The 11,759-nt window shown below is 38.0% G+C and overlaps 1 protein-coding gene across 1 annotated transcript in view; it reads right to left on the reverse strand.

Moving 5' to 3' along the window:
• The window catches only part of myh10 (myosin, heavy chain 10, non-muscle), a 69,333-nt gene extending 61,716 nt beyond the window's left edge, over window positions 1–7,617 (reverse strand). Inside the window, exons 1-2 of the mRNA XM_027283074.1 lie at window positions 7,413–7,617; window positions 3,909–4,290 (exon numbers count right to left, since the gene is read on the reverse strand). Coding sequence (XP_027138875.1) covers window positions 3,909–4,253 — 345 coding nt within the window. The 5' untranslated portion in view covers window positions 4,254–4,290; window positions 7,413–7,617. The remainder of the gene's footprint in view (window positions 1–3,908; window positions 4,291–7,412) is intronic.
• Window positions 7,618–11,759: the final 4,142 nt, after the last annotated feature.

Raw genomic sequence — 11,759 nt, forward strand, 5'->3', positions numbered from 1 at the left:
TTGGCAACAATTAATCAATGAAACCAATGAATCGATATATCAGTATACAATGGAGATCTTTGATATTGTCATCATCTGGATAGATAAATTCAATCATGGACAGGCATTCATGGATAAAAGGCAAGAGAAATATAAACAGATATTGTATTTAGGATTCGGTTGTGAACAAAGAGACTCATGCCCCAGTCTGCCAATAAAGACACACAAGTATTCCACATAAAGCTCTGAGCCTGGAGCTGAAAAACATCATCTTAAGGATGTACACTCTGCACCAACAATGCAACAAAGCATGAGCATACAGTGGCCTGCATTCAATAATACATCACATGTAGGGATGTAACGATGCATCGTGACATGATTAAAAATCGGTACAAATGCGTGACGACTCGCATCGGTTGACAGAAAAAATGAATCGCGATTCTTGGTGAATGGGAACCCACACAGCGCGTGCTCTCACTGGTCAAACACGATTCCCAGCGTGTTGCGTGAGCATGGCGTATTTGGTCTGCCCTGCACGCGACTTCAAACCCCACCAGGAGTGTTTCAGAAGCGAGCGCTTAGCCCGCCAGACTTTGTTTACTTGCTCAGATTTGGACATTTTCCCGGTGTATGTTCTTCTAAATATGCTTCTACATGTGCAAATATGCTACGTAGTTAATTAGTTTCGCTTTTGTCTGTTTTTACGACCGTCAGGTTGCACGGGGTATTTTATTTTGAAAATCCACCGGCTTCTCTTTGCTTTTTCTGTGTCCGCTCAAGGTGCTCTGTGGAAATTGACGCGTGCTGCTCGCAACTTTGAATGTTTTTATTTTATTGTTATGTACAAAAAATGGGTCATATTAGACCCTGAATAGAATGTAAGGGTTAATGAGTAATGAAATGTTAGGATAATTTTTGTATGTACTTAAGTTCCCAACTTCATTGTAAGATTAATTTTAAGCTTTAGTTTATAAAATGACCAAATTAATTCAGTTGCTCTCATAATCTGTCTTTTTTGCACGGGAAAAAATGTGGCTAGTGGAAATTCTGATTGGCTGGTGATCAAAAAAGTTAACTTAGAGCTCTGGTTACGCCACCCCGTGAGCGAAAACTGCACATCACACCAGTTAACAGCAGTTTACTGTGAGATTGTTTCTAAAGAAAGCAGATATTTGTCATGTGTTCTGTTGTTTAAGATGTAAGTTGCACTTTTTATAAGAACACAAACTGTTTGAGAGTTTCTGTAAAGAAAGATTTTTTTCCTACAAATAGTAAGATAATTTTATTTGGTCATAATTTGTCTGTAGCTCATTTTGATTTTTAAAAAATCGTGAAAAAAATCGTATCGTGAACAAAAAACCGTGACTCGAATCGAGTCGTGAGTTGAGTGTATCGTTACATCCCTAATCACATGACTATATCTAATCCTCCTCCATTCTTTTCAGCTATTATGTTGAACCATATTTGGTCAGCCATACTAACAGGAGTATAGTAAGTTGCCATATATTTCCCTCTTAATTTTTCTCTCCTTTATGTTTCAATGTCAACAAGTTTGAAGCACGATTATCACCTTTACATCCACTGCCTGCTGTGTGCCGCATGAGCAGGACAGGAAAACAGGCAGAGTTGGGAATGCTGAAGAAAATGACCAACAGAGTTCTGCATGCGTGCAAATCAAATCTCATAAAAACTCTTTGTTCATTTGCTTTACACTTGGGGACTTTGGCTTTGAGGGGAAATCAAGAGGATGGTAACGTAGCAGCAGAAAAATTCACTGACTGAGCATGAAAAACTGGATAAGAAGAAAGGCATGCCAGAACAGCAAAAACACTCAAACACATGGATTGCTTGTTAATTAAACATCAGTTTTCTGACAGAAAAAATGAAAACACTTTCAGTTACTTGAGCAGACAGCTGTTGCTTATCAGTGAACACAAAGAACTCTGTTAAGGCAGTTTGGTTACACTGTGACTCAGCAGGCCTCCCTGAGCTAAGAGATGAGGCTGGGGTCACTTCTTTCTCCCCCCCTCTTAAAATACAAAAAAAATACAAAGATGTTTACTTGGACTGAATAAATAAAAAGTCAAGCAGAATAAAGAAAGAGTTTTGCTCCAGCACAACTACAAAGAAATCACCTTTATGACTTATGACTCAAAATTTACTTTTAAACAGTTTTGTAAGATAAGGTTTGTTCCAATATGGTGGTAAGCAACCTCTGCTCTCAGGAGATACAAACAGATCAAGCAGTCTCTTGGCAGGGAGCCATCAGTAGACAGTGACCACATGGCAGAGCTCATACTGTTAAACCCTTGCCTGGGCATTAGCCACAAATACATTACATTAATTAGATAGTGATTAAATTATATATTTAACCACAATACAGAAAAAAAGATTTTGGTTCTTATTCTGTCATGTTGGAGGATTGCACTCTCATTGCTGTAGCATATTTGTGCATTGTGAAGCTTTGTACAAATGTCACATACTTCTATTAATATCGATCACAAAAAGACACAAGACATGTGTAGTAGATTTTATAATATTATATAATATATATTTAATATATATTTTATTTTCAGAACTAACATGAATAGATAAAAAAATAATAATTGGCAACAATGTTGATAATCAATCCATCTTGAGGTAAATTTAAAGGAAAAGTGCCACATTTACTACAGCTTCAGTTTTGTAAATATCATTTTCTACAATGGCAAACTGAATATGTTTGATTTACAGACAGCTGGTTGGACAAAACAGCAAATTTGACATCTCTTTGGGTTCTGATCCACATTTTTCCATCATTTTTGATATTTTATAGACCACAAAATTAATTGATCAGTCATGAAAATGGCAGCTTGATTTATTGATAATGCAACGCTACACGTATTCAAAAGACATACTTTAGTTATCAAAAAGCTTGTGTGAAATCATATGTGATAAGGATCAAACAAAGTAGGTAAAATAATAAAGTAAAAAACACTAATTTCAAAACAACTCTTACTGTAGGATAAACTGAACATCACTGTTTGATTCCCATCAGAGTAAGAATACCTGCATATGGAAAGGATTCTTTCCTTTAATTATACCACAGAGGGACATAATGCCATTATGCCGGTGGTGGTTTGGCAGGCCATCTACTGGATGATGACAGTGATGTAATCATGCCTCATGAACACACAGAATACATAGTGTCTTCATTAACCTTTCAGATGCCATGACTTCATCCATAAATCTTCCACAGCTCCATCTCAATGGCCAAGACAGAAAACCACAAAAATACTTTCAACTGCAGCTCATTTCCCTTAAAACCGAATATAATCCCATGACCTGAATGGAAAGTAGTTGTTTTTTAAAGGATGTGCACATAAGAATAAAGTATAAGTAAATGATTTCAGACAACCCCAGCTGTAACCAGTCTGTTATGATATTATTTTATGTAAATCTCTTAACGAATGGAGAAATGTTTAAACAGACCATACTTCTCACATCCACCCAAGTAAAATATAGTTTAGCCAAGCTCCTTTTCTGTTTTTGTGACCGGGCCTCTAAGCATGAACCCTTCAGCCCCTGCCTCCCCCCTGGAGTCTCAGGTGGCCCACAAGCTCCGTGTCTTGGCTATTCCAGGAATGCATGTCACTAAGTGGGTCATAATCACAAGGGAAATCAGCAGCTTATGTAGGACATGATGGCTAGTTCATTGAGGGAAATGTGTTTCTTAGTTTCTTGAATTCAGAGATTTAAGTATGAAAAGTAATGGATAAGATATTAAGATGTTGTGGTTAGAATGAAAAAGATTTAGGCAATGTGAATGAAGGAATCTTGGGGGATTTAGTAATATTTTAAAATGCAGTTAATAGACAGTTCGATGGACTTCCATGCTGACACAGTGGTTAAGCACTACAATTAAAAAGACCTCAATTTGAAATACTTACATAGATGAGGCCAGAGTAGTAGCGGTCTTTGAGGTTGTGAAGCACAGAAGCTTCGTTCAGGCAGGTGAGTTCAGCCATGTCTTCTACTTTGCTGAACTTTGGTGGGTTCATCTTCTGGATGTCATCCTTGTTGACCACCGCCTTTTTACCATTCTCTGCCAGCTCCACCACCACCTCATCTCCACGCTCCTCCCGAATACTGGCAGCTTCGAAGCCGTGGCGTTCTGACGGGATCCATACTAGCCTCTTGGCCGTCCAGTCGGCCTGTGCGGCCGGGTTGTAGACCACGGCGCGGTCCACAAAGAGGTACCGCTCCGGGTCCTCCTGCCCACTCCTCTGTGACATTGCTGCTGGAAACCAGAAGGAGAACACACTAGGTCACCTGCAAAGAGGAGAGAAAGTATGATTTTTATCTGACCAACAAATGCAGCTGACCAATGTCACACCGTTCACTTTGTCACTTTGTAGAGGACAGATAAGATCACCACTATGACTCAAGACTGTGTAAAAAAAATATTTTAATCAACCATTTCCACTGCAGACATTTTGACTTGTCATAGCAGGAAAAGCACAGTGTTACTATTAGCATTAACATTAATGGCTCTATTCAAGCGTCCCAGTAAGCCATGACAGAGTGACAATATCACTGAAACTGAAGCAGCTAAATGGAATTCAGCCATCAGTAATTTTATCATTTACACAAGTCTAAGAGATAAAAAGTGTGCGTCATGATCATAGTTCAGTTATCAAATCCTGTGTGACTGTTGACAGTGCTGTCATAGAGGAGCCTCTGGTTCAAAAGTGGCATAGCTGGCTTTGCTGAGAATCAGCACCAGAGTTAGAGCAACTAAAAAACTGCCCTGCATTTCCATCTCTCATCTCTATTAGAGTTAGTTTTGCGACAAGACATGGATGCCGTTACCATATGCTATGTTTGATTTGAATCATTGACATCATTGACAGTTAAGGGTCAGCCCTAGTCCAGTGGGAGACATTCAAGGATGTAGCAATCATAGTACATGTGTTTTTTTTGTCACACTAGCAGTTCCATTACAAGCAATTGAAAATGTGTTTATGGAAAAAATCACCAGATGAATCTCAAATCAAACTTGCAAACATTATATAAAAATCCAATATCACCATGAAGCAGATCCTGCTCAATGAGCTCTAGGGCCAAAATCAAACTTCATGGGTGAGCTACCATGCTATATGAGCTGCAGCAAAATGTCTGATTATTGATATTGATATTATATCATTCTATATATTGCCATATCTTGCAGCCATGATGTCAAACTACCTAGATTTCATCTAACTCTTGGATGGTAGCAGCACCATGACTTGTGTTTTGACAATTTATGTAAGATATTGATTCAACCAACCTGCAATCAATACAGCTAAATGCTGAAGCTGGTGGTAAAGTGCTTTAAGGATGAGACAGCTTCTCTAATGACTGCTAGATGCTGGCTCAGACTCTGTTTTAAGGAACTGGAACCAAACATATAACAAATCCTCACATTTCTTTCAGAAAAAGGTAGGCAATCACTTGCCTTTGCCTTAGTGGCATTATTATCATCATCATTATGAGAATAATTTATGTTTCAATGAGGAGATATTGTGGTTTAATAAGTATATTTTAGGACACGTCTGATTAACTGACGAGTGACACAGCTTATCACAGTCATCCTGTCATAAACCAGCAGGGATTTGTGAGGGCTAACCTTAGATTAGATTTTCTACTACTAGTAGAAAAATGTGGGTCATCTGTGCATATACAGTAAGTGTATGCACCGCCTTTATACTCTCTTATAAACAGTGACAAACTGAGTATGAGAGAGAGCACCTGTTACATTACTCTTAGATAGAAAAGCAGGATAGTCTTTCTAAAGAAATGAGAGAAAATGAAACAAATAAAAAATGTACTTTGAATTATTTGTATTCGGTCTTCTTGTCGGATTCATTTTCAGTCTGTCCTTTGCTTTAAGTCTTTGCAATGTTCCAGCAGGACATATTTGGCCCACACAAATTGGTGTGTGAGCTTCAAGCTTTCACACCTCCATCCCTGTGCATAACCAACCCACATGTAGACTGACTTCACCATTTGAGCCTCTTCAAAAGCCGAGGGAAACCCTGACTGTGTTGTGTAATAAAAACAAGGCAGAAATCTGAACCATAAACCAAGGCACGGCTTCCAAATCATACAATTTGACTATAGTGATTTATCAGCAAATATTCTGATAATTGAATATTCGTTAAAGCCATTTTCCAAGCAGAAATGTCCTGTCCAAGTTTGACCTGTCCGTTTGCTGCTGTTCTTTGTCTTATTTGATAGTATATTGAATATATATGTAGGGTTTTTGTTGGTTACACAAAACAAGCAATCTGAAAATGATGGCTTGGGTTTAAGGACATTGTGATTGGTATTTTTACAGGCCATATCATTAACCAAGAAAATAATCAGCAGATTAATATATCATTAAAATAATTGTAAGATATCTCACTGACTTTCTTGATCATTATATAAGCATATAATCACACTTGATGCCCTCAACCGCTGATGATGCACAGACCAGTCTGAAAGTGTCCATGACACAAAGCACCTCTCTGACTCCAGCCTGCTTCTTTTTAATCTGAGACAACATCAGCTGATGGATGCTCAGAGATATTTAACCTACAATCAAGTCCCATGCTTAAATCAGGCGCTGGTTATAAACGAATCTGGGTCAGGTCAAGGGATGGGATTGGGGGGGGGTCAGTGCATCCCCTCACTCTCAAGTGGAAAGCACCAACTTTCAGCTCCACATCCCGGGGATATGAAGTACGCCGCACTTCCGGTGGGATATTTTAACAGAAGAGGGTCAAGAGATTGCAATTAGCTGTCACAATGATCTCATCGTGGACTGAGGACAACGTATAACCCCCGGCTGGGCCAAACAGCTGCATCGGCTAGGGTAGCTCGCTAACGTTAGCTCAAAGTTGGCGTGCTGTGCTTTCATATCCCACCCGCTCGAAGAGATGCCTGCAAGGACTCTGCTGCTCTGATAGGCTGACTAACACAAAACTGGAGGTTTATACTAATTCTTATGTTACTTTAAACAATTACAAGCTCAACAACAACCTCCCGAAACACGTCTTATTTCTATGCAAAGGAGAGCTGGGGTTGTATTGAGCAGCCTCCTCCTCCTCCTCAGACAAAATCCCATCATGGGTGTGGGTGGCTCAAAGACGTCTGGGTGGGGATAAACGCAAGCGGACAATGACCACACCGTTTCACGATATCTCCTCAAGGTTAAACTTGTACAGTAGATAACAAAATATATTAAGATTATATTAGACTAAGAAGAAGGAGCACGTTGGCTGTGCGGCGCCGGCTAACATTAGCAGAGCTGATGGTCCTCCATCATTGAGAAGTCATGGCACAATAATCCGCTAGCTAACGTTAACGGTTACTGTTGCTAACCACTTCCATCTACATAGAAACGGTTTTATGCTTCACGCTGAACTCACCACACACAGTTAGACGAAGAAACCCCAGTCCAGGTGTTCAACAGTATCCAGCAGATGAATGTAATAATCCACCAATGCGTGCTAAATCAGTCCCTTCTTTCGCCCGCTCTCTCATCAGTGGTACTCCCCCACCATCCAGCACCCTCTCAACCGAACTCTCGCCGGCCGGGGAGGATGCACCACACCGCGGCATTCCTTTTTTTTTTTTCTCCCCGGCGACACCCACAACACAAATCTGAAATTTGATTGGCTCTCGAAGTCTGACGCCTAACCGTGATTGGTCTAAAATAATTTCCATCCCCAAACTTTGATAGTTGACAACTGACGCCCAAGATATCAACACCTGCACATCCATGGATGCGTCTGCTGCTGTACACGTTTGTAGAACATTATACTAACATTTAGTAAATGTTTGAATAATAGGAATTTATGTAGATTGATTAATTTCACATAGACACATATGATAAAACAAATGACTGAATATACTAGACCTATTAACACTTTATTATGATCTTATTTTATTGAGTTTTTTTTCTACTTTCTGTTCACTGTCCTCCTTTATATACCTTTTTTTCCCCATTTTTAATCTTGTTTTTTAATTATTTTTTTCTATTTTTGTGCAGTCTTACCTTATATAATCTAATTTGTCTTTTTTATCTCTCTTTATCTGTTTTCTTCTTTTGTAATAATAATATATTGTATTATACTGTATATAAAAAACTTAATATGTATAGCACCTGTGACACATACATCACATACATACAACAAACGTAATATGTATAGCACTTGTGACACATACATCACATACATACAACATAAATCCTGCAAACACTGTTAAATTCATTGTCTCTCTTGTTTGTTATGATTTTCTTCTCAGACTGCCAGCACATTTTTAATATGTTGAAATAGTGCCCTCTGTTGCATAAAGACTGACATTACTAATACAGACCATGTGTCTCCATGTAACAGATTCATAATGAAGAGCAGCAAAAGAGCACAAACTTAGAAAAATGTCAGAGTCAGAAAAAAAAGTGAAACAAAAGACACAAAAATCAGTTGGTTTGTATTAGTTTGTCATCTGTGTGCTTACCCTGCTTTATGTCATCTTAATCATAGTTTATTGCTTTTCCAACTACACAGGTGTGCTTATAAAACTTGAGTTCCTAGACTTGCATTAAGCCCAAATGTAGGTTTTATGCTAAATCGAAGACAGTCATAAATGATTGCTCTTCTTGTTACGTGTCACCTATAAATAGTCATTTTGACTTATTGGTCTTGCATAGATTTTTGTTATTTTGTTATCCATCATTAAAAGAATCAGTAGGCCTTAATAAGGGTATCTAGCTTTCAGCATTTTTCAGAAAAGCATTCATGTGTATAACTACTATAACCAAATGACGTCGTTAAATATTGTTCCTTTTGCACTAATTTCAAAATGAAAAAAAAATGCAGTTCACACATTCGTAACATACATACAACAAACATATATACATCTTACAGTGGTTGGGTTGTACCTCTCCTTGATATCTGATACCTCTGACACAACCAAAACCTCATGGAGTAGGAACTCCATTGAGTGTGCAACTTCTGTGTCATCCTGAATATACCAGATGTACACACACCAGAGACACACATTCATTTCATATGTGAACTTATATTATATCTGTTAGGGTCTGGTACATCTATCAGTCATAACAGTCATTCTGTCTGAGATTCAGCCTCCAGATTAAACTTTCTTAACTAAGGAAAAACTGTTGGTCGCTTATTCACAGTGTAGTTCCTCTTGTTTCTGGTGTTGCTGCATCTCTGTAATCTCAAAAATGTTTGAGCCACGTTGATATGTTGAATTTGCTCTGGCCTATGTGTTTGCTTGTTTTAAAGAAAATTAATAGATGTAGGCACAGACAAAATGACCTGCTGGAGGGAATTTGAATTTAAAATCAAAAGGAGGTGGGTTGACTACGGGCAGATCCAATAAATTACCCATAGATCTTTTTCACAATAGACATTTTGACATGTCATAGCAAAAAAAGCATATGTGTACCTAATGACAATATGATTACACTTATTACAGTGAGCGTAATGCAGAATTACAATCTCTGAAAGAGACCCAAGCATAATTGAACATCCTCAACGTTATTAATTAGGCCTTTTCTAACCAACGGTGAAATGTCCAGAGACAAAAAGGGTCTATTGACTTTGTAGCCAATTAGTGTCTTAGTCAAAGCACAGCTTGTTTTCCTTTTATTGTCTCTCTGCTTCTATGCTCTATGCTTCTATAAAAACATTGAACTGTGAAAACATAGTTATACATTACATTATTAAATTGAATTCCTGCCCTGTTCTGTAAATAGAGCCCTCTAATACTACACACTCAACCTTTAAATGCAATTGTAACTTGACAAGAATATTTGATGTTGACCACATACTGTGTACATTTGTCATGCAGTTATGTGAATCTATTCTATAGGCTATTTCTTTTCTTTTTATTATATTATTATACTGTAACAAAAACATATTTATGAATATTTAATTTCTCCTATGTTCTGTACCCACTGGACTGTGTGCTGGTATGGTGTAGTCTGTTAGAGCAACAACATTTTCTTGCAGCCTGTCTTTACATTCTACTTCATGTTGATGACTAAAGCAGTGAAATAAAAATGGTATTCACTCAATTTTTTTTGCACTCTGACAGCAGCAAAGGAAGTGTACATGATACACACTGAACCAGGTGAGCCACTATGGCGCCCCATTTAATTCACTTATAAAGCTTCTGTTGTACACTTCCTCCTAAATTGTGATCTAATTATCTCAATCTAAGATTAGCCTACTGCGAAATAAAGGCTTTGGTTGTCTGTGCTAACTTCAGCTGCAAGACGCAGCGTGTCTTTTCTTGCTCAGGGTTTTGCTTTCATGCCCATTGATGCACAGGTCCACACAGAGCAAAGGTTTGTCACCAAGACTACTGATCTCAAACTATGGTTGTGTACCACTGGTGGTGTTTGATCTCCCTCGTGGTACAATATATATTTAAATGTATATTATACTATCGAAACGCTACAACATTTCAAATGATAAAAATAGAGTTGCTGCAATGCATTTAAAATGAATAGAATTAACATTTTGTTTTTCCTGATATATTTTGTCATATTATTAAGGTTAGGGTTAGACATTTATCCATGATTAGTTGTGAGCTAAAAGGTGACATCAGTACAGGCTAAGGTATAATCAATAGTTCAAAAACTGGAACAGGAACTATTAGGAAGGAAAGTTAGATCAGGAGTACCCCTGTCCCACCAAATTAGCTCTTATTCTTGAACCAGTTCTGTTCATCGCCTCATGTTATTTGAGTGCAGCAGACAGTAGAGGGCAGCAGCAGTAAAGATTTGCAGACTCCCAGCTTGACAGAGCCAGTTGCAGTAACGGACAACTGTCTATGTATGTGTTACACATATTCACACATACTATATGACAGATATACTGTATGTTAATATTTTTCAGTTTTTCAGAGTCAACTAATTTCTTTCAGATTTGTCATATTTCTATATTTTCGGACCATATGTCCCCTTACAGTATTGCTTTGTATATGACCAGTCACAATATAGTACACTGGTATATTTCTTTCTAAATTGTATGTCACATACTGAGCACTGGCATATCTTGAGTGACAGAAGCAAGACGTTCTAGTGAGTTATTTCATCTTGTCTTGACGAGTGACAGAGTGACACCCTTTGTGTGGCACATTTTGCAAAAGCTGTGACAGCTCCATCTCTCAATTGTTGGCTTCTCCAGTGCCTCTGTGGCATAATAGACCTGTCATCAGCATCGTCCTCCACCATCCCTATTCTGCTTTGTCTAGACCACCGTTTATCAAAACTTTCAGTCTTTTTTTCTTTTTTTTTCTTCCTTTTTTGCAGCACAGATATGGAATGTCAAATGTGGCGTTTTCAATAACACGGTACCAGATTGAGTTAGATAAGTGTTTGACCTCATTTGGCGCCGTCTTTGATTTTCTGCACAAGTACAGATAGGTGTACTCTCTTGGAAAAATCATGATCTTTCAATCATTAATCATTCAATCGTGGTCGTTTTGTCCATGATTCAATTAATATTTTCTTCAGTGGGGTGAGATGAATTCACCCATTTCAAAAAAAAAGTCACTTTGCTTGAAATATTATGTCAGAATCATGTGTTATTCATCTTGATTCCTCTTTTTATGTCAAGTTTTAATTTCCAAAACAAGTTTTCTTCTTTTGGAAACAGATGAAAGGTGAACCACTAGTGATGAACTGGACTTCTGGACTGTGACCTCAGTATTTCTGAATCCTGGTCAAAATTACATTTGGT

Source organism: Larimichthys crocea, chromosome X, assembly GCF_000972845.2.
Source record: "Larimichthys crocea isolate SSNF chromosome X, L_crocea_2.0, whole genome shotgun sequence".
Lineage (NCBI taxonomy): Eukaryota > Metazoa > Chordata > Actinopteri > Sciaenidae > Larimichthys > Larimichthys crocea.